Here is a 19,722-nt window from a genome sequence, read left to right on the forward strand (position 1 = left end):
TTCATAACTGGTAATAAAATTTAATCAAAAACCTAGGGTTGATGGTTCTTGGTGTGACAGGGGCTGGAGGAGAAAGATAAAATAAGTAAACAACTTCATCGACCTGAGGCACACTTAAGTATTGTTCTATGGAATGAAAAAGATGGAATCTAGACAGATGGGATGAACTAAGCTAAAGGACCCATGGATTTGGGATCCATTTTATTTTTAATTCTCCCTACCATGATTGCCATATACTATGGAAAATTCAGAAGTGCTACTGTTTGATTCTTAAGGCTCAGTAAAAATGGAAAACTCAATACTTGTCAGGATCATTATTTTACTTGCAGCACCATTCTAGGTACTATGCACATAGCAGGTGCACAAGAAATACTTTCTAATCACTTCAGCCATATGTACTTCTTCAAAAGAAATGGCCAGCCTAAAATGTCTATGTTTTCCTCCCTTATTAAAAATGAATCATTAAAAAGAGCATAGTTATGTCAAATAGATTCGGGATGACATTGAAGTGCTTTCCTACGTGAAAATTAGATCAGATTTTTCCTAGCATCATCTTTATCCACGAGAAAGAGGAGGGATAACAGGATTAACACTTATGATAGATGTGACTACACCTTAACATATCCCCCTCACACACACACACTCTCCTCACCACACACACAGAGAACAAACACACACCCACCCCCCTCCTCACCCATAACTTCACCAGTACTGAGCCTCTCCCCACCATGAGAGTTAAGGTATCATTTCCATTACGATCGAGCGTCCCTGATCTTAACTAATATTACCACGAGAGGTAGAAAACTTTCTCTAGAGTTTCTCGAAGTATCTAAGAGGGTTGATTTAGCTGCTCACCAAATAGGAATATACTGCATGTGTTACTACAAAGTAGCAGAATTCCGAGATTGAATCGGGATAAGGCAGAGGATTGGGGACCAGATCCACATTTCAGAAATCAAAAATAGTGGGCTTTTCAAGGGAGTCTATGCTAAATAAAAACATTCCAAACTTTTCAAATGATAAAACGAGAGATTTAAGATGTCCAATATTAAAAAGTGCTGACTGGCAGAAGTGAGGGACTCCTCATAGGGCATCAAGTCTCACTGATTAGAGCCAGCTACAATGGAGCACTCTTGTGTAAGTGATGTGAAAATGACAGTTTCATAGATGACCACCAGACTCTTCTAAGCAACCAAGCAAGCCATGGCAAATCACATCACTTTTAGCAAAAGATGGAGAGATTTGGTGACCCAAAATAAACCCCCAAACTATCTTTGAATAAACTGCAGTTTTGGCAGTCAAATTTTAAGGAATTCAATGAAAAATAGGTATTTTCTGAAGTTACACTTATTTCCTTAAAACGCAGCCAACGCTTCATTTAATGCCCAGTGAGAAAACTGAGATAATATGAGGATGCTCATTTTCCGCTTCAGTCGGCTCCCTCCCTCATTCTGAAACGCAGGCACCTGATCCTATACATTCGACGGTTATACACGACAATCTTAAATAGGGCACAGTCAGATGAGAAAATATGGTCTGAGAGAGGAAGGTCTCCCCATAAGAACGGCTCGCAAACGTACTTGGAGCATGAAAAGGTCCCATGCGGATTCATTCGATACGAAGTCAGGTTTTACTTCCCTCAAAGTCTTCATTTGAGGAAGTGCTCGTTAATGAGATCATAACTTAGAGAACTACCTTGAGGTTTCAACCAAAAAAATAAAAATCTTCCTACTCTAGACACTAGATGCGTCACACGAGGCTCTTCCACCTTAATGGGTGACAGCTGGGTCTGTCTACAAATTAATGCTGCGGCTGCTGCTGGGTGCCAGCTTCCAACAGGAAAAAGAACACGACCTTCGCGTCCGTGCCGGTGCAGAACGTAGACAGCGAAGACTGCCCATTCTGTCACACCTGGACTCGAGAGAGAAGGTATCACCACTGTAAGCCCACACCTGTAAACTTGTACACTGGTTTTAATTTGAGCATTAACTGGAACTTCAAGTGTCTTGGCGGTCTTAAGTTAAAAGGGTGTTCAAGCATTCTCATCGGTTGTCTTTCGGGTTTGACGTATAGCTTATTGGAAAACCCAGAGCCTTCTGGATCGGTGAGGTAGTAGACTCAATGCCTCCTCGTCACACTCGGGTCACACTTCGCCGAAGTTGGTATGGCCGGTCTCCTTGGCATGTTCCCTTGCTTCCGCCTGGCCGGTCAATCCCTTCTGGCACACCATGCACCTCAGGGTGAACCTGTTCACGTCGGTAAACTGCCTCTTTCTCCTAGCTTCGTCGGCCAACTCCAACGCTTGCGCGAGAACAATGTCATCGTTCGAGGAGAAGATGGTCAGAGGTGGGGTGTCCGGGTCGCAGAAGATACGCTCGAGCGGGTCGTAGTGGATGCCGTCGTAAATCAGCAGGACCCTCTTGGTGTAGCCGGCGTCTTCCCCAAAACGGTCTATTCTGACCGTCTGGGTGTCCACTACGCAGATTTCGCATTGATAGAACTTCGATAAAATGGACACCTCGATGGCGCCTCCCCAGGTATCGTCCCTCCGGATCCAGTCACAGTACTCTTGATTTGTTTTCCCCAGGACCGCCTCGCAGTAGAACTCGGGATCACTGGCCACTATCTGTGCTATAAGGCTGCGCATTTCAGGGGCACAGGCTGGGTCCAGGACTCCCCCTTCTACCACATAGAACACGCTGGTGAAGAGACAGGAATTGTCTGCCGGGACCACTTTCCTGGCGAGTACGGGCAAAGCGTCCCTGACAGAACTGGGAGCACCGTGTTTCATGACTGCAGGAGATGGAGTCTTGGTCCTGCCTTTGTCCTCTTCTACGATCAGGGTATCTCCTGTTAAAAATAATACAATTCAGAATAGCGAAGGAATAGCTAGGCCGAATGTTCCTTTGATTAGTCTGAGTCTGGACGTGCTTAAAAAAAAAAATGCTCAAAGGCCTCTAATGAAAATAAAGCTTTTTCAATATGATGATGATGATGGTACTTGTTAAGCGCTTACTATGTGCCGAGCACTGTTCTAAGCACTGGGGTAGATACAAGGTTATCCACTTGTCCCTCGTAGGACTCACAGTCTTAATCCTCATTTTACAGATGAGGTCACTGAGGCACAGAGATGTTAAATGACATGCCCAAAGTCACACAGCAGACAAGGGATGACGCCGGGATTAGAAGCCACAACCTCTGACTCTCAAGCCCGGGCTCTTTCCACGCGCTGGGTGACACAGAGGAGTAAACATTCATTCATTCAATAGCATTTATTGAGCGCTATGTGCAGAGCTCTGTACTAAGCGCTTGGAATGCACAATTTGGCAACTAAACATTTTGAGTATGTCATTTTAATGGAGCTGTCCCCATCCCGCGACTAATGCACCTTAGCTGTGAAGTCTGGCGACACCAGTTGATCTCTGACACCTATCTCAATAAAAAGAAGAGACGTCAATCGGACTTTTTTCCCCAATTTAAAAAAATAATCCAAGTTTACCCGAACGAGAGAAAAAGTTTATCAGCCTTGAACCAGGCCGCTAGAGGGTGCCCACCCTGAGCCTGACAACTCCGGCTCCTCTTTATCTGTCCTTAAGGGTGGAGTCATCACGGAGGTTGATGCCCAGAAATTAGAAATAATTGCTGCTGGTAAACATATCAAAGAACTTTATGAGAGAATTCAAACGGCTTTATGTGCTGCCCAGACACGTAAGAATAAGATGTAGGAGTGTGAGGATTAATAGCTGCAAATCAATGGCCCACCTTCTTTCGGGGAAACCCTCAGGCTTCTAGACCAAGTAAGGGCCAAGACCGCGTCCACCTCCACCTGGTTCTGATGCAGGTTGGGGGAAGCTCTGGTTCAGTTAGGGCCCCCGAGCAGCTGAGAACATGGTAGAATAGTAATAATGATGGTATTTTTTTTAAGCACTCGCTATGTGTCAAGCACTCTTCCAAGTGCTGGGGAAAATATGAGATTCAGGTCAGACACAGTCCCTGTCCTGCACTGGGCTCACAATCTAAGTAGGATGGGGAACAGGTATTGAAACCCCATTTTACCTCTCAGGGAACTGAGGCACAGAGAAGTGACTTACCCAAGGTGATACAGCTGACCAAAGGAGGTGCTGGATTTAGAACCCAGGCCCTCTGACTCCCAGGACTGTGCTCTATCCACTAAGCCACGATACTTCTCTGAGAGGCAGGAGTAGAATATATGTTCTGTCATGGGTGAGTCAGAAACCAGAAAAGCAAGGAAGAGGCTATCCCACCGAATTGTACTTTCCAAGCGCTTAGTACAGTGCTCTGCACACAACAGGTGCTCAATAAATACGACTGAATGAATGGAGGGCCTCTGCCCATACCAAGGCAGCTCCTTACTCTCAAAAGCAACGGGAAAACTCCTTCTCCCATTTCCTCCCCATTCCTAGCTTCAAACTGACTTCCTCTGTAACTCCCCTCTCTCTTCCACCTCACTCAATCCCTCCTGTGGTGTCCCCATCGTCTCCCCCGTAATAATGGGGAGGACAACTGACATTTATTCAGCACTTACTATACGCCTGGCACTGTACTAAGCTCTGGGTGTGATACAATCCAATCATCTCAGGCCAAGTCCCTGTCCCACACGAAGCTCACAATCTAAGGGGGAGGAGGAAAAGGTATCGCATGCCCATTTTACAAGAGAAAAAACTAAGGCCCTGAGAAGTTAAGTGCCTTAGTCGAGGTCATACCTCAGACAAGGTATGAAGCATCCTGAACTCTTCCTCCTCCTCCCACGGCTTCTTTTCTTCTCTTTGCTCCCAGCAGTGCCAGAACCTTCCCCTGGTTCTCACCCCCGCGTTCTTGTGCCCACAGTCCAGAGCCCCTGCCTTGCTATGCCCACGGTCCGGACCTTCTCGTGCCCACGGACCAGATGCCCCCAGGCCTCTCTGTGCCCACGGTCCGGACCTCCCCAACCTTCTTGTGCCCACGGTCTGCAGCCCCTCAATCTTCTTGTGCCCACGGTCGGGAACCCCCAGCCTTTCTGTGCCCACAGTCCGAAGCTCCCCAAGCCTTTCTGTGCCCAAGGTGTGGAGCTCCCCAGACTTTCTGTGCCCACGATCTGGAGCCCCCCAGCCTTTCTGTGCCCACAGTCCGGGGGTCCCCAAGCTTTTGTGCCCACGGTCTGCTGCCCCTCAACCTTCACGATCCGGGGCCCTGAGTCTTTCTGCGCCCACGGTCTGGAGCCCCCCGCCTTTCTGTGCCCACGATCTAGAGTCCCCCAGACTTTCTGTGCCCACGATCTGGAGCCCCCCAGCCTTTCTGTGCCCACAGTCCGGAGCTCCCCAACCTTTTGTGCCCACGTCTGCTGCCCCTCAACCTTCTTGTGCCCACGGTCCGGGGCCCCCGAGGCTTTCTGTGTCCACGGTCTGGAGCCCCCCAGCCTTTTTTGTTGTTGTTGTTCATATTTAAGCGCTATGTGCAGAGCACTATTCTATGCACTGGGACAGATACAGGGTAATCAGACTGTCCCACGTGAGGCTCACGGTTAATCCCCATTTTACCGATGAGGCCCAGAGAAGTGACTTGCCCACAGTCCCCCAGCTGACAAGTGGCAGATCCGGGATTCGAACCCATGACCTCTGACTCCCAAGCCCGGGCTCTTTCCACTGAGCCACACTGCTGCTTCTCTAGATATCATCTCTGCAAAGCCCTCGGCCTTTCTGTGCCCCCGGTCCGGAGGCCCCCGACCTTCTTGTGCCCGCGGTGGGAAGCGGCGGAGCCTCCGGCGGCTCGTCCCGTCCCTTCCCTTCGCCCCTTACCGGACTGCAGCGGCAGGTCCCCGAGGACCACCTCGCCGTCGCTGAGGTCCAGACACTCGGGCGGGAAGCCCACCAGGATGCGCTGCTCCCCGGGGGCGATGCCGGTGACGGCGGCGATCTGCCTCTCCAGCTCCCACAGCCGGGACCGGCTCGACAGGCCCTGCAGGACGTGCGTGCCGTTCTTGGCCTTGCAGCGGAGCCGCCACATCGCGCCCGCCAAACCGGGGGACCCGATGGGGGAAGGAGGAAGAGGAGGAGGAGGAAGGACGGAGCCGGACCGGACGCCGAAGCCGGGGCGACCGGCCGCCCGGCGGGAACCAAAATGGCGGCGCCGCCCATCGCGAGACGAGACTCACCCCCTCCCTCCTGTTCGGGGCACGATCTCGCGAGGCTTCAGTCTGCCACCCCCTCCAGCTTAGCGCACGATCTCGCGAGACTTCAGTCTCCCACCCCTCCGGCTAAACATACGATCTCGCGAGACCTCAGTTTCCTCACCCCCCCAACCCAGCGCACTATCTCGCGAGACTTCAGTCTCCCATGCGATCTCGCAGATTTCAATCCCCCCTCCCCCGGGCCAGAGCAGGTTCTCGCGAGACCTGGGTCGCCGGGGGCTGGAGGTGGGGCCGAGGCCGGGCGGCCTTAAAGGGGCCGCGCCCTTATTTCCTCTCTCCACCTGCTTCCCAGCGTTTGCACAACCGGTTGCCCCAATTGAAGCCGAATTCACCTCCCCAACTGGTGCCATAAGGCAGCGTGGGCCAGGGAGGAGGAAAGAGGCGCTCAAGCCACGAGCTGGAGCACACGTTTGAAATAACAATAATAATAATCAAGATGGTATTAATAATTGTGCTATTTGTTAAGCGCTTACTATGTGCCAGGCCCTCTAATAATAATAGTAATAGTGGTACTTAATTGCCTAGCATGTGCAAAGCAGGAAAGATGCACTCAAGCCATGAGCTGGACCACACGTTTGAAATCATGCCAATAATAAAGATGGTATTAATAATTGTGCTATTTGTTAAGCGCTCACTTTGTGCCAGGCACTGCAATAATAATAGTGGTACTTGTTAAGCGCTTACTATGAGCAAAGCAGGAAAGATGCGCTCAAGCCATGAGCTGGACCACACGTTTGAAATAATGCCAATAATAAAGATGGTATTAATAATTGTGGTATTTGTTAAGCACTTACTATGTGCCAGGCACTGTATTAATAATAGTGGTACTTGTTAAGCGCTTACTATGAGCAAAGCAGGAAAGATGCGCTCGAGTCATGAACTGGAGCACATGGTTGAAATAATGCTAATAATAAAGATGGTATTAATAATTGTGATATATGTTAAGCGCTTACTATGTGCCAGGCACTGTAATAATAATGGTGGTACTTGTTAAGTGCATACTATACGCAAAGCACTGTTCTAAGCGCTGGAGGGATGCAAGGTGATCAGGTTGTCCCACGTGGAGCTCACAGTCTTAATCCCCATTTTATAGATGAGATAACTGAGGCCCAGAGAAGTTAAGTGACTTGCCCAGAGTCACACAGCCGACAAGTAGCGGAGCCGGGATTAGAACCCATGACCTCTGACTCCCAACCCGTGCTCTTTCCACTGAGCCATGCTGTTTCTCCTACTAAGTGCTGGGGTGGGAACTAGCAAATAATAATAATGATGGTATTTGTTAAGCACTTACTATGTGCCAAACACTGTTCTAAGAGCTGCGACAGATACAAGGTATCAGGTTGTCCCACGTGGGGCTCACAGTCTTAGTCCCCATTTTACAGATAAGGGAACTGAGGCACAGAGAAACTGTGACTTGCCCAAAGTCACAGAGCTGACAAGTGGCGGAGCTGGGATTAGAACCCACAACCTCTGACTCCCAAGCCCGGGCTCTTTCCACTAAGCCATAGACATAGTCCCTGTCCCTTGTGGGGCTCACAGTCTCAGTCTCCATTTTACAGATGAGGTAAATGATAATAATAATAATGTTGGTATTTGTTAAGCACCTACTCTGTGCAGAGCACTGTTCTAAGCGCTGGGGTAGACACAAGGGAATCAGGTTGTCCCATGTGGGGCTCACAGTCTTAATCCCCATTTTACAGAGGTGGTAACTGAGGCACAGAGAAGTTAAGTGACTCGCCCACAGTCACACAGCTGACAAGTGGCAGAGCTGGGATTCGAACCCATGACCTCTGACTCCAAAGCCCATGCCCTTTCCACTGAGCCACGCTGCTTCTTTGAGCACAGAAATGAGGCACAGAAGAGTTGAGTGACTTGCCTAAGGTCACACAGCAGACAAGTGGTGGGGCGGCATTACAACCCATGACTTCCTGGCTCCCAGGCCCATGCTCTGTCCACTATACCATGCTGCTTGAAAGTACAAGAACATCTTTTTCCTGCCATTCCCTTCCAAGCTCTTCCGGCGAGTTGTTCACACTCACTTACTCCACTTGGCCTCTTCCAATTTGTCTTCTGCTTCCATCACTCCATGGAAACTACCCTCTATAAAGTCACCTATAATAATAATAATGGTATTTGTTAAGCGCTTACTATGTGCCAGGCACTGCTCTAAGAGAAGCAGTGTGGCTGAGTGTAAAGAGCACGGGCTTGGGAGTCAGAGGTCATGGGTTCTAATCCCGACTCCGCCGCTTGCCTTCTGTGTTACTTTGGGCAAGTCACTTCCCTTCTCTGTGCCTCAGTTACCTCCTCTGTAAAATGGGGATTAAAACTGTGAGCCCCACGTGGGACAACCTGATCACCTTGTATCCCCCCAGCGCTTAGAAGAGTACTTTGCACATAGTAAGCGCTTACCAAATACCACCAGTATTATTATTATTATTGGTTCTCAGCGTGGCTCAATGGAAAGAGCCCGAGCTTGGGAGTCAGAGGTCATGGGTTTGAATCCCGGCTCCGCCACTTGTCAGCTGTGTGACTGTGGGCAAGTCACTTCACTTCTCTGCTCCTAAATTCCCTCATCTGGAAAATGGGGATTAACTGTGAGCCTCACGTGGGACAACTTAATTACCCTGTATCTACCTCAGCGCTTAGAACAGTGCTCTGCACATAGTAAGCGCTTAACAAATACCAGCATTATTATCTCTCTGGCCGCTCACTCTCAGTCTCTTTCACAGTTTCCTCCTCTGCCTCCCACCCCCTAATTGTGGGAGTCCCTCGAGGTTCAGTTTTGGGTCCCCCTTCTATTCTCCATCTCCACCTACTACGTGTGACTGTGGGCAAGTCACAACTTCTCTGTGCCTCAGTTCCCTCATCTGTAAAATGGGGATGAAGACTGTGAGCCTCACGTGGGGCAATCTGATGACCCTGTATCTACCCCAGCGCTTAGAACAGTGCTCTGCACATAGTAAGCGCTTAATAAATACCAACATTATTATTATAATTCCTTGCTGAACACACTTGCTCCCACTGCTTCAACTAGTATTTCTAGTTGGAAGAAATCCCAGTGTACCTCTCCTTCTTGGCAGTCTTGCATTTCCTCCTCCCTCCAGGACATCTCTGCTTGGACGTCTTGCTGACACTTCAAACTTAACATGTCCACAACAGAACTCCTTATTTTCCCATCCAAACCCTGGCCCTCCCCTTTCCATTCAGTCTGTTGCCAAATCCTGGCAGTTCTACCGTCACGACATCTCTAGAATCCGCTCCTTCCTCTCCGGCCCGACTGCTACCCTGCTGATCCATACGTTTATTGCATGTTGCCTTGATTACTGCATCAGCCTCCTTTCTGACTTCCCGGCCTCCTATTTCTCCCCACTCCAGTCTGTAGTTGCGTAGCTCAGTGGAAAGAGCCCGGGCTTGGGAGTCAGAGGTCATGGGTTCAAATCCCGGCTCTGCCAATTGTCAGCTGGGTGACTGTGGGCAAGTCACTTCACTTCTCTGGGCCTCAGTGACTTCATCTGTAAAATGGGGATTAAGACTGTGGGCCTCATGTGGGACAACCTGATTACCCTATATCTCCCCCAGCGCTTAGAACAGTGCTCTGCACATAGTAAGCGCTTAACAAATACCAACATTATTAGTAGTAGTAGTATTAGTTCACTCTAATGCCCAGGTCATTTTTCTACAAAAAAAAAAGGCCCATCTATATCTCCCCATTCCTCAAAAACTTCTAATAGTTAGCCATCTACCTCTTCATCAAACAAACCAGGGGTTTCAGGCACTCAAACAAACCTCCCCCCTCTTACCTCACCTCATTTATCTCTTACTACAAACCAACCCGCACATTTGGCTCTCTTCTTGCCAATCTATTCACCATATCTTGATTTTGTTTATCTTGCCGCCAATCCCTTTACGCATATTCTCCTTCTGGTCTGGACCCCTTTTCCCTCCTAATATCTGAAAGACCACCACTTTCCCCACCTTCAAAGCCCCACTAAAATCAAACCTACTCCAAGAGCCCTTTTCAGACTAGGCCCTCTTTTCTCCTATTCACTTTTCCTTCTGCGTTGCCTAAGCAGTAAGACCTGAAAAGCTTCAGCACTTGATATTCACCCCAGCCCCTCAGCACTTACATACATATCCTTATACTCTCCATTTCCCCCATCTGCATTTTATTTTCATGTCCCTTTACCCTTTTAGATGGTAACCTCCTTGGGGACAGATTTTTTTTTAAATGGTACTTGCTATTTGCTTACACTGTTCTAAGAGCTAGGGCAGATACAACAGGTGAGACAAAGCCCTTCTCCCGCAATGGAGCTCACAGTCCCAAGTATGAGGGAGAAGAGGAATTCAATCCCCATTTTACAGATGAGGCCACCGAGAAGTAAAGTGACTTGCCCCAGGTCACACAACAGGCAGTTGGCAGAGCGAGAATTAGAACCCAGGTCTTATACAACTCATTGTTCTCTCTCAGGAGCCTAATACAGTGCTCTTCACACAGTTAATGCTCAATAATTACCATTGATTGACTGATTGATTGGAATGCTCAATATCTGGGGTTAATAACTGCACCAAAACCTTCCTTGCTAAGTATTAAAAAGAAAAAAATCAGTGGTCTTTAGTTACCCCCACTTCTACCCTCCCGGAACACCTTCCTCACTCTGCTTCTCCAGTTCATGTCCCTCCCCTCCTTCCAAGACCTAGTGACGTATTGAAAACAAACACTTTTTACATGAAATCTTCCCTGTCTGTCTCCCACCTCTCCTAGATACTCCAATTAACTACAGTGTCCTCAGTATTCATATGCAGATTTGCAAATGCATTAATTTATGTCTTGTTTTTGTGTTTGCTTGTTTTTTCTCATTAGTCTCTCATTTCTGCAGAACTGGAATCGTGACTCATTTTTCTTGTAATTCCCCTCGGTGACTAGTACAGGGAGAAAGATACATTTGTCACTCAATAGATGATAATGCCACTGGGATCATCTTAGCCTTCTCAGCCGTCTCAAATATCTTAGTCAAGTGGGGAGAGAGAATCCTGTCAGCTCTATGAATAATTCATAAAATGATGGTACTCTGACACATTACAAAACTCGGAGAATCACATTCCTGGAGAGACTGAAGCAAAGTATAGGGTCACAGGGTTGGTAAATAGGTGTGGGGGGGTGGGTGGGTGTGTGTTATTTGTTAAGTGCTTACTATGTGCCAGGGACTCTATTAAGCACTAAGGTAAATACAAGCTAATCAGGTTGGACACAGCCCATGACCCACATGGGGCTCACAGTCTTAATCCCCATTTTACAGATGAGGGAACTGAGGCACAGAATTGAAGTGACTTGCCCAAAGTCACATAGCAGACTAGTAGTGGAGCCAGGATTAGACAATAAGAGATCATATCCATCTAGTGGTAGCACTTCATATTTGGAAGCCAGGACTATATAATAATTAGTCATGCTTCTAAATGATAGATTATGTATTCATTTAAATCATATACTATAAATTATTTATATAAATGTCTGTCTCCCCCTCTAGACTGTCAACTCGTTGTGGGTAGGGAACGTGTCTGCCTACTCTGTTGTATTGTACTTTCCAAGTGTTTAGTACAGTGCACAGAGTAAGCACTTGATAAATACGATTGAATGAATGAATTAATTAATTAATTCTCTCCCAAGCACTTAGTACAGTGCTCTGCAAATAGTAGGCGCTCAATACATACTGATGATGATGATACCAAATGTTTACTCTTTGCCAAAGCACTTTGCTAAAAGATGGGGGTTTATTCAGAATAATCAGAAGAGATACAGTTCCTGTCCCATGAAGCACTCACAGCCAAAGAAGTCAATCTTAAACTACTTAACCTAATTAGATTTAAATGGCCTCGGGACTGTGTCACTCACATTGTATGTGTTTATATGGTGCCTGTCACCATAGAGCCTAATCAGTGGATTCAGTGAGTCATTATTATTATTATTATAAACATCTACAAAACATCTTTAGTGTGTTAAGCAAAACATAAAAGGCCTGATGATACTGCTCTACTATAGACTTAAAACTTGCTCCTTGTTTGTAGGTTGGGTGTTGTGTGAGCACTTCTTTTGGTTCATTTTCTTGAGGAGAGGGACTTTATGTGAGATTAGGAAGCAATGTGGTTTATTGGAAAGAGCGTGGGCCTGGGAGCCTGATGACCTGGATTCTAATCTCAGGTCTGCCAATCGCTTGCTGTGTGATCTTGGGAAAATCACTTCTCTGTGGCTCAGTTTCCTCATCTCTAAAATGCAGATTAAAGATCAATTTTTCCTCATACTTAGATTTCGAGCCCCGTCTGGGGCTGAGACTGTGTCTAACCTCAATAACTTGTACCTACCTCAGCACTTAGAACAGTACCTGACCCTTAATAAGAACTTGTCTTGTCTTATGCTGCCGAGTCAACAACTCCAGTGGTTGCCTATCGACCTCCGCTCCAAACAAAAACTCCTCACTCTAGGCTTCAAGGCTCTCCATCACCTTGCCCCTTCCTACCTCTCCTCCCTTTTCTCTTTCTACCGCCCACACCGCACGCTCCGCTCCTCTGCCGCCCACCTCCTCGCCGTCCCTCGGTCTCGCCTATCCCGCCGTCGACCCCTGGGTCACGTCCTCCCGCGGTCCCGGAACGCCCTTCCTCCTCACCTCCGCCAAACTGATTCTCTTTCCCTCTTCAAAACCTTACTTAAAAATCACCTCCTCCAAGAGGCCTTCCCAGACTGAGCTCCTCTTCCCCCTCTACTCCCTCTGCCATCCCCCCTTTACCTCTCCGCAGCTAAAGCCTCATTTTCCCCTTTTCCCTCTGCTCCTCCACCTCTCCCTTCCCATCCCCACAGCACCGTACTCGTCCGCTCAACTGTATATATTTTCGTTACCCTATTTATTTTGTTAATGAATTGTACATCGCCTCGATTCTATTTAGTTGCCATCGGTTTTTACGAGATGTTCTTCCCCTTGACGCTGTTTAGTGCCATTGTTCTTGTCTGTCCGTCTCCCCCGATTAGACTGTAAGCCCGTCAAACGGCAGGGACCGTCTCTATCTGTTGCCGACTTGTTCATCCCAAGCGCTTAGTACAGTGCTCTGCACATAGTAAGCGCTCAATAAATACTATTGAATGAATGAATTGAATGAATGAATGAGTCGTCTCCGACCCATAGCAACACCGTGGACGCATCTCTCCCAGAACACCCCACCTCCATCTGCAATTGTCCTGGTAGTGCATCCATAGAGTTTTCTTGGTAAAAATACAGAAGTGGTTTACCACTGCCTCCTTCCGCCCAGTAAACTCAAATCTCAACCCTCGACTCTCTCCCATGCCACTGCTGCCCAGCACAAGTGAGTTTTGACTTGTAGCAGATTACAGCCTTCCACTCGCTAGCCACTAGCCAAGCTAGGAATGGAATGGACAGGCCTCTGCTTGACTCTCCCTCCTATAGTCGAGACTGATACAGTACTGGAAACTCTCCAGTGTGACCCTGAGGGGGCAATAAGAACCTACCAAATGTAATAATAATAATAATAATAACAAATTTTTCTCAATGGTGTTCAGTGCCCTGTGGCTACTCAAGATCTGTACACCCAAATTAATAGTGTCAAAAGCTGGATTTGAAAGTCATGAAGGAAAAAAGCACCTCATTTTATGTCACCAACTTCACAGAAATCTTACAAGAGGGGTCTTCTTGGCTTTCCTGTAGCACTCATTAGTAGCATTAGCCTAATTAAACTAAAGATGATGGCTGCTGCTATTTAGTTCCCTGATACTTTTCACCACAACGTCCTTATTTTTTCTCCTACAAGTCTGTGTCTGTTATATTGTTATATTGTACTCTCCCAAGGGCTTAGTACAGCACTCTGCACACAGTAAGCACCCCCCAAATACGACTGACTGACCAACTGACCCCCTGCAGGGTGTCAGACTTTCCCAGCCACCCCCCACCCCCCGCCATGACAACCCCACTCCCTGCCCTGTGTATCCAGTCCACACAATTTCCTCACAAATACTAAGGTAATTAAACATGCATTTCTAAGGTGTGGTTTTGATGACACATAAAAAAGGATTGAAACCCAGTTGTGATCATGGGGCAGAATGTAATAGTAGTTGTCATCCTCATGCAGTGTTGATGCAAAGAAAGAGACATCTTTTACAGTTAATTGTGTTTTACTGTATAGGGTTTTTACCCTATTTTTAGATTTCTGTTCATCATAAACAATATAATAAATTATTTATTTCTATTAATGTCGGTCCCCCCTCTAAACTGTAAGCTCACTGAGGAAAGGGAGCGTGTATTTCATCTATGTTGTACTGTACTCTCTCAAGTGCTTAGTACAGTGCTCTGAACATGGTAAGTGCCCAATAAATACCTTTGATGATGATGATTATCATCATCATGCCCTAACTACACACATCTGATCTATAATTGCTATTTGTCTTTTGATTTTTAAAATTCCAATCCTGACACAGTGGCATGAATGCTAGTTCAAGGTTTGTTGATATGGATTTTTTTAATTACAAAAAACTAAAAACACTAAAAACAAATTTTAAGGCAATGAACCAAACTAAAAAAAGTTATAGGTGTGTCAATTTGACAAAAGGCCAGAGAAAAATTGTAAGCTCCTTATGGGCAGGGAACCAATCTGTGGTATTGCACTCCTCCAAGCATTTAGTAGTAATAATAATCATAATTGTAGAATTTGTTAAGCGTTTACTATGAATCCCGCCTCTGCCACTTGTCAGCTGTGTGACTGTGGGCAAGTCACTTAACTTCTCTGGGCCTCAGTTCCCTAATCTGTAAAATGGGAATGAAGACTGTGAGCCTCATGTGGGACAACCTGAATACCCTGTATCCACGCCAGTGCTTAGAACAGTGCTCTGCACATAGTAAGCGCTTAACAAATACCAACATTATTATTATTATGTGCCAGGCACTGCACTAAACGCTGGGGTAGATTCAGGCAAATCGGGTTGGACACATTGGTTAATTCCTATTGTACAGATGAGGCAACTGAGACACAGAGAAGCTAAGTGACTTGACCTGACCAAGGTCACATAGCAGACATGTGGTAGAGCCAGGATTAGAACCCAGGTCCTTCTGACTCCCAGATGCGTGCTCTATCCACTCCCTATTCTATAAGTGAGGAAACAGTCATACAGAAGTTCTGTGACTAATATAGTACTCTTGCACACAGTAAAGACTTAACAAATACCATAGATTGATTGATTAAAATGCTGAATACTTGGGGCTAATAACCGCAGCTAAACCTCGCTTGCTAGAAAATTGAAAAGAAAAAGAAAAAAAATCAGTATTCACTGGTTACTCTGCTCTTACCTCCTCTGCCTCCTCTAGAATGCCCTCAATATGAAAATGACCTAACCTGAGATTAATAATTCATTCAATAGTATTTACTGAGAGTTTACTATGTGCAGAGCACTGTACTAAGTGCTTGGAATGTACAATTAGGCAACAGATAGAGACAATCCCTGCCCATCGATGGACTTACAGTCTAATCGGGGGAGACAGATGGACAAAAACAAGACAACTTAATTGCAATAAATAGAATCAAGGGGATGTACAACTCATTAACAATATAAACAGGGTAATAAAATAAATAGGATAATAAAAATATATAATCAGAACAGGTCATCAGTTGTTGGTACATATTTATGTATTTATATTAATGTCTGTCTCCCCCTCTAGACTGTAAGATCGTTGTGGGCATGGAATGTGTCTGACATGTACTCTCCCAAACACTCAGTACAGTACTTTGCACACTGTAAGCACTCAATAAATATAATTGAATGAATGATTAAACCTGTGCAACTAAATTGGGATTTAGTTTCATCACGCAGCTGGTTCATCAGTAGAACCTAGTGGAATCAGTTTGTCCTAGTGTCTAGAGCATAGGCCTGGAAGTCAGCAGGATTTGTGTTTCTATCCCAGCTCTGCCACTCATCTGCTGTGTGACCTTGGGCCAGTCACAGGAAATATGTCTGTTTATTGTGGCATCATACTCTCCCAAGTGCTTAGTACAGTGCCCTGCACATAGTCAGCACTCAGTAAATATCATTGAGTGAATGAATGAACTATTATCATCTGAAATGAGGAAGAAGTCTGTGAGCCCCTGCGAGATATGGACTGTATCCAATCTGATTAGCTTGTATGTGCCTGGCACAGAGTAAGCACTTAACAAAATATCATAAGAAAAAGCAGCAATCCCTGACCCCAGGAATTTATAGGTTATTCAGAGAGACATATTAAAATAAATTACAAGTAAAGGAAGCCTCAGAATAGAATAATATGTACATAAATGCTGTGGTAATGGGGTAATAAAGTATTTAAGGGGTACTTTAAGGCCCAAGTGCATAGGCTATGCAGAAGGGAGACCAAAAAGGGTGGGGAAATGAGGTTAGTCAGGGAAGGCTTCCTGGAGGAGACATGATTTTAGTGGGACAGTTACATTATCTAAATTTCTCCGGATTGAGAAGAAAGTGTAAATTTCGGGATTTTAGAATTTGGAGGAGGTGAGGGGATTAGTGAGGCATTACTATTACCATCCAATCTGCACACTCCGGTCTTCCAATTGCCAACCTACTCTCTGTACCTTGATCCCGTCTATCCCGTCACCGACCCCTTGCCCGTGTTTGCCCACAGGCCTGGAACTCCCTTCTTCATATCCGGCAGTCCACCACTCTCCCCACCTTCAAAACCCTTCTAAAATCACTTTTCCTCCATGAGGTCCTCCCTGACAAAACCCGCCATTTCCCTTATCTGCCCCTGCTCTCTGTGTCACTTATGCGCTTGACTGGATGCCCCTTAAAAATTTTAATACTCACCTCAGTCCCACATATAAATATCCTCATCTACTATTTCCCCTATCCATAATTTATTTTAATGTCTACTTTCACCCTCGCCCCCTGTATAGACTGTTAACTCCTTGTGGACAGGAATCACATCTCCCAATTCTATTTCCCAAGCTAATACAGTTTTCTGCATACAGTAAACACTCAGTAAATATGATTAATTGATTGATTGGTTGGGATCTTGATGAATCCATGAATCAATGGTATTTATTGAGTCCTTACTACTTTAGATACTTGTTAAACACTTACTATGTACCACACACTGTTCTAAGCACTGGGGTAGATACAAGTTAATCGGGTTGGATACAGTCTCTGTACCAGAGCAGCAGACATCACCTACCCTCATCTATTTTGGAGTATGATTCTCACATTGGATTGGTAAGGTTTGAGGGAATCTTTGCCACTGTCTTGTAAAAGCCAGGAAAAAAGCAAAAAGAATCCCTCAAAAACAACCACGCTTCTCCAGAAGCCTTCTTTCTTGTCTGGACCAAAGGAAGAAGTCATGAAAAGAGATCCTGTGTGTACATTCAGCCGATTAAAAATGTTAAATAAAGAATATTGGCAGTTAAACCAGTTCAATAATGGAGGTGCCAGTTACATCTAGTGAAAGAAGGGGAAAGCAAAAAAATGGATTTTAAGATTTGTGGGGAAGTGCATACTCCACCTTACACTTTAGACTATGGTAGCCAGGGGGCTTGGTCGAGGCAGAGGAACTATACTTCTCCAAGGTCCTTCTCCTCTCCCCTTTCTTTTTTTTTTTTAATGGTAGGTGTTAATTGCTGACTATGTGCTAAGCACTTTACTAAGCCCTGAAGTAGGTACAAACTAATCTGGTTAGGCTCAGTCCCTGTCCCACATAGGGCTCACAATCTTAAATCCCCATTTTACAGATGAGGTAACTGAGGCATGGAGAAGTTAAGTTACTGGCTCAAGGTCACACAGCAAACAAGTGGTAGAGCCGGCATTAGAACTCAAGTCCTTCTGCCTTCCTAGAGCCAGTGCTCTACCCACTAGGCAACGTTGCTTCATGCCACTTTCCTGGGATAAATCACTGTAGGGTCTTGGAGGGGAAAAATAGTAAATAAGCAGATGAGACACAGTCCTTGTCCCTTCAGGGATTCACATTCTAAGAGAGAACGGATATCTTAAAGATGAGCAAACAGAAGTCCAGAGGGATTTAAGTCATTTGCCTAAAGGCACCCAGCAGGTGCAGAGCTGGGATTAAAACTCAAATCTCCACACACCTAATCCCACACCCTTTCCACCATAATATTCACTGGGCCCAATTCGGCCTCTTTTGAATTTTATTGTCAGAGCTTGTCCTCTATTCCCACGGACAACTGTACATACGTGTCGAAGCTGCGGAGACTAGGTGAGAGTCTGTGATTTCTTCCCTGCTCCTCGGCTTTAGGATTTTAAACCCGATTTTTAAACCGAAAGAAGGCACGCCTCTTGTTCTTTGTCCCAGCCAGGCCAAGCCCATCGAGGCTCATTTGAACCAAGTGTAAGATGTTTCCTCGGGAGGACGGGGACCCCGGCCCCCAAATAGGGACCATTCAGAGGGGGCAGCGTCTCCCAAAGGGGCAGGGGCTGAATCTCGTTTAATGCGGTGACCAGGACCACCTTTATGACATCAGCAGAAGGGCTGGTTGAGACCTCCGAAACTTCGAAGACTGTCAGAGACGGTGGGGTCTCTAAAACCAGTCCTGGGGTGAGGGTCATAAAACTCCTTAATTTCAGAGTTGTGGGCCCCAATCGCATTTTAGCCTAGGTTTTTCTATTTCTCTCCCATTGCACACCAGGGAGGAAAGATTGGAAGCTTGTTGTGGGCGGGGGGCTCTTTATATTGCATTCTCCCAAACGCTTAATACAGAGCTCTGCATAGAGTAATAATAATGTTGGTATTTGTTAAGTGTTTACTATGTGCAGAGCACTGTTCTAAGCCCTGGGGTAGAGACTGTGAGCCCCACGTGGGACAACCTGATTCCCCTGTGTTTAACCCAGCGCTTAGAACAGTGCTCTGCACATAGTAAGCGCTTAACAAATACCAACATTAATACAGGGTAATCAGGTTGTCCCACGTGAGGCTCACAGTCTTAATCCCCATTTTATAGATGAGATAACTGAGGCACAGAGAAGTTGTGACTTGCCCACAGTCACACAGCTGACAAGCGGCGTAAGCGCTCAATAAATACGATTGATTATCTGCTCTGTATTGGAAGCTGAAGGCCGTGTCAGAGAGATGAGGGAGATAATAATAATGATAAAGAAGGTATTTGTCAAACGCTTACTTTGTGCCAAGCACTGTTCTAAGCGCTGATGCTTGTGTGTGTTTTTAGACTGTGAGCCCGTTGTGGGGCAGGGGTTGTCCCTATCTTTTCATTCATTCATTCAATTCATCCAATCGTATTTATTGAGCGTTTCCTGTGTGCAGAGCACTGTACTAAGCGCTTGGAATGTACAGTTCGGCAACAGATAGAGACAATCCCCGCCCTGTTGCCGAATTGTACATTCCAAGCGCTTAGTTCAGTGCCCTGCACACAGGAAGCGCTCAATAAATACGATTGAATGAGTGCATATGTGTGTGTGTATTTGTATGAAAGTGGACACAGAGAGAGAGAGAGAGAGAGAGAGAGAGAGAAAGGATCCAATCTGTGGTATT

The 19,722-nt window shown here is 46.1% G+C and overlaps 1 protein-coding gene across 2 annotated transcripts; it reads right to left on the reverse strand.

The window, feature by feature from the left end:
• Nucleotides 1-1,955: 1,955 nt before the first annotated feature.
• On the reverse strand, nucleotides 1,956-18,660 carry YOD1 (YOD1 deubiquitinase). Of its 2 annotated transcripts, none has more exons than XM_029069779.2 (2): nucleotides 18,411-18,660; nucleotides 1,956-2,850 (listed from the first exon to the last, which is right to left on the reverse strand). In XM_029069779.2, exons 1-2 carry the CDS (start codon nucleotides 18,541-18,543, stop codon nucleotides 2,144-2,146), a joined length of 840 nt encoding a protein of 279 aa, XP_028925612.1. In that variant the 5' UTR covers nucleotides 18,544-18,660; the 3' UTR covers nucleotides 1,956-2,143. The 2 variants fall into 2 exon arrangements, with proteins under 2 accessions (XP_028925612.1, XP_001510660.2); XM_001510610.5 differs by lacking the exon at nucleotides 18,411-18,660 and adding an exon at nucleotides 5,796-6,082.
• Nucleotides 18,661-19,722: the final 1,062 nt, after the last annotated feature.

The sequence above is a fragment of the Ornithorhynchus anatinus genome, chromosome 7 (genome assembly GCF_004115215.2).
Source record: "Ornithorhynchus anatinus isolate Pmale09 chromosome 7, mOrnAna1.pri.v4, whole genome shotgun sequence".
NCBI lineage: Eukaryota > Metazoa > Chordata > Mammalia > Monotremata > Ornithorhynchidae > Ornithorhynchus > Ornithorhynchus anatinus.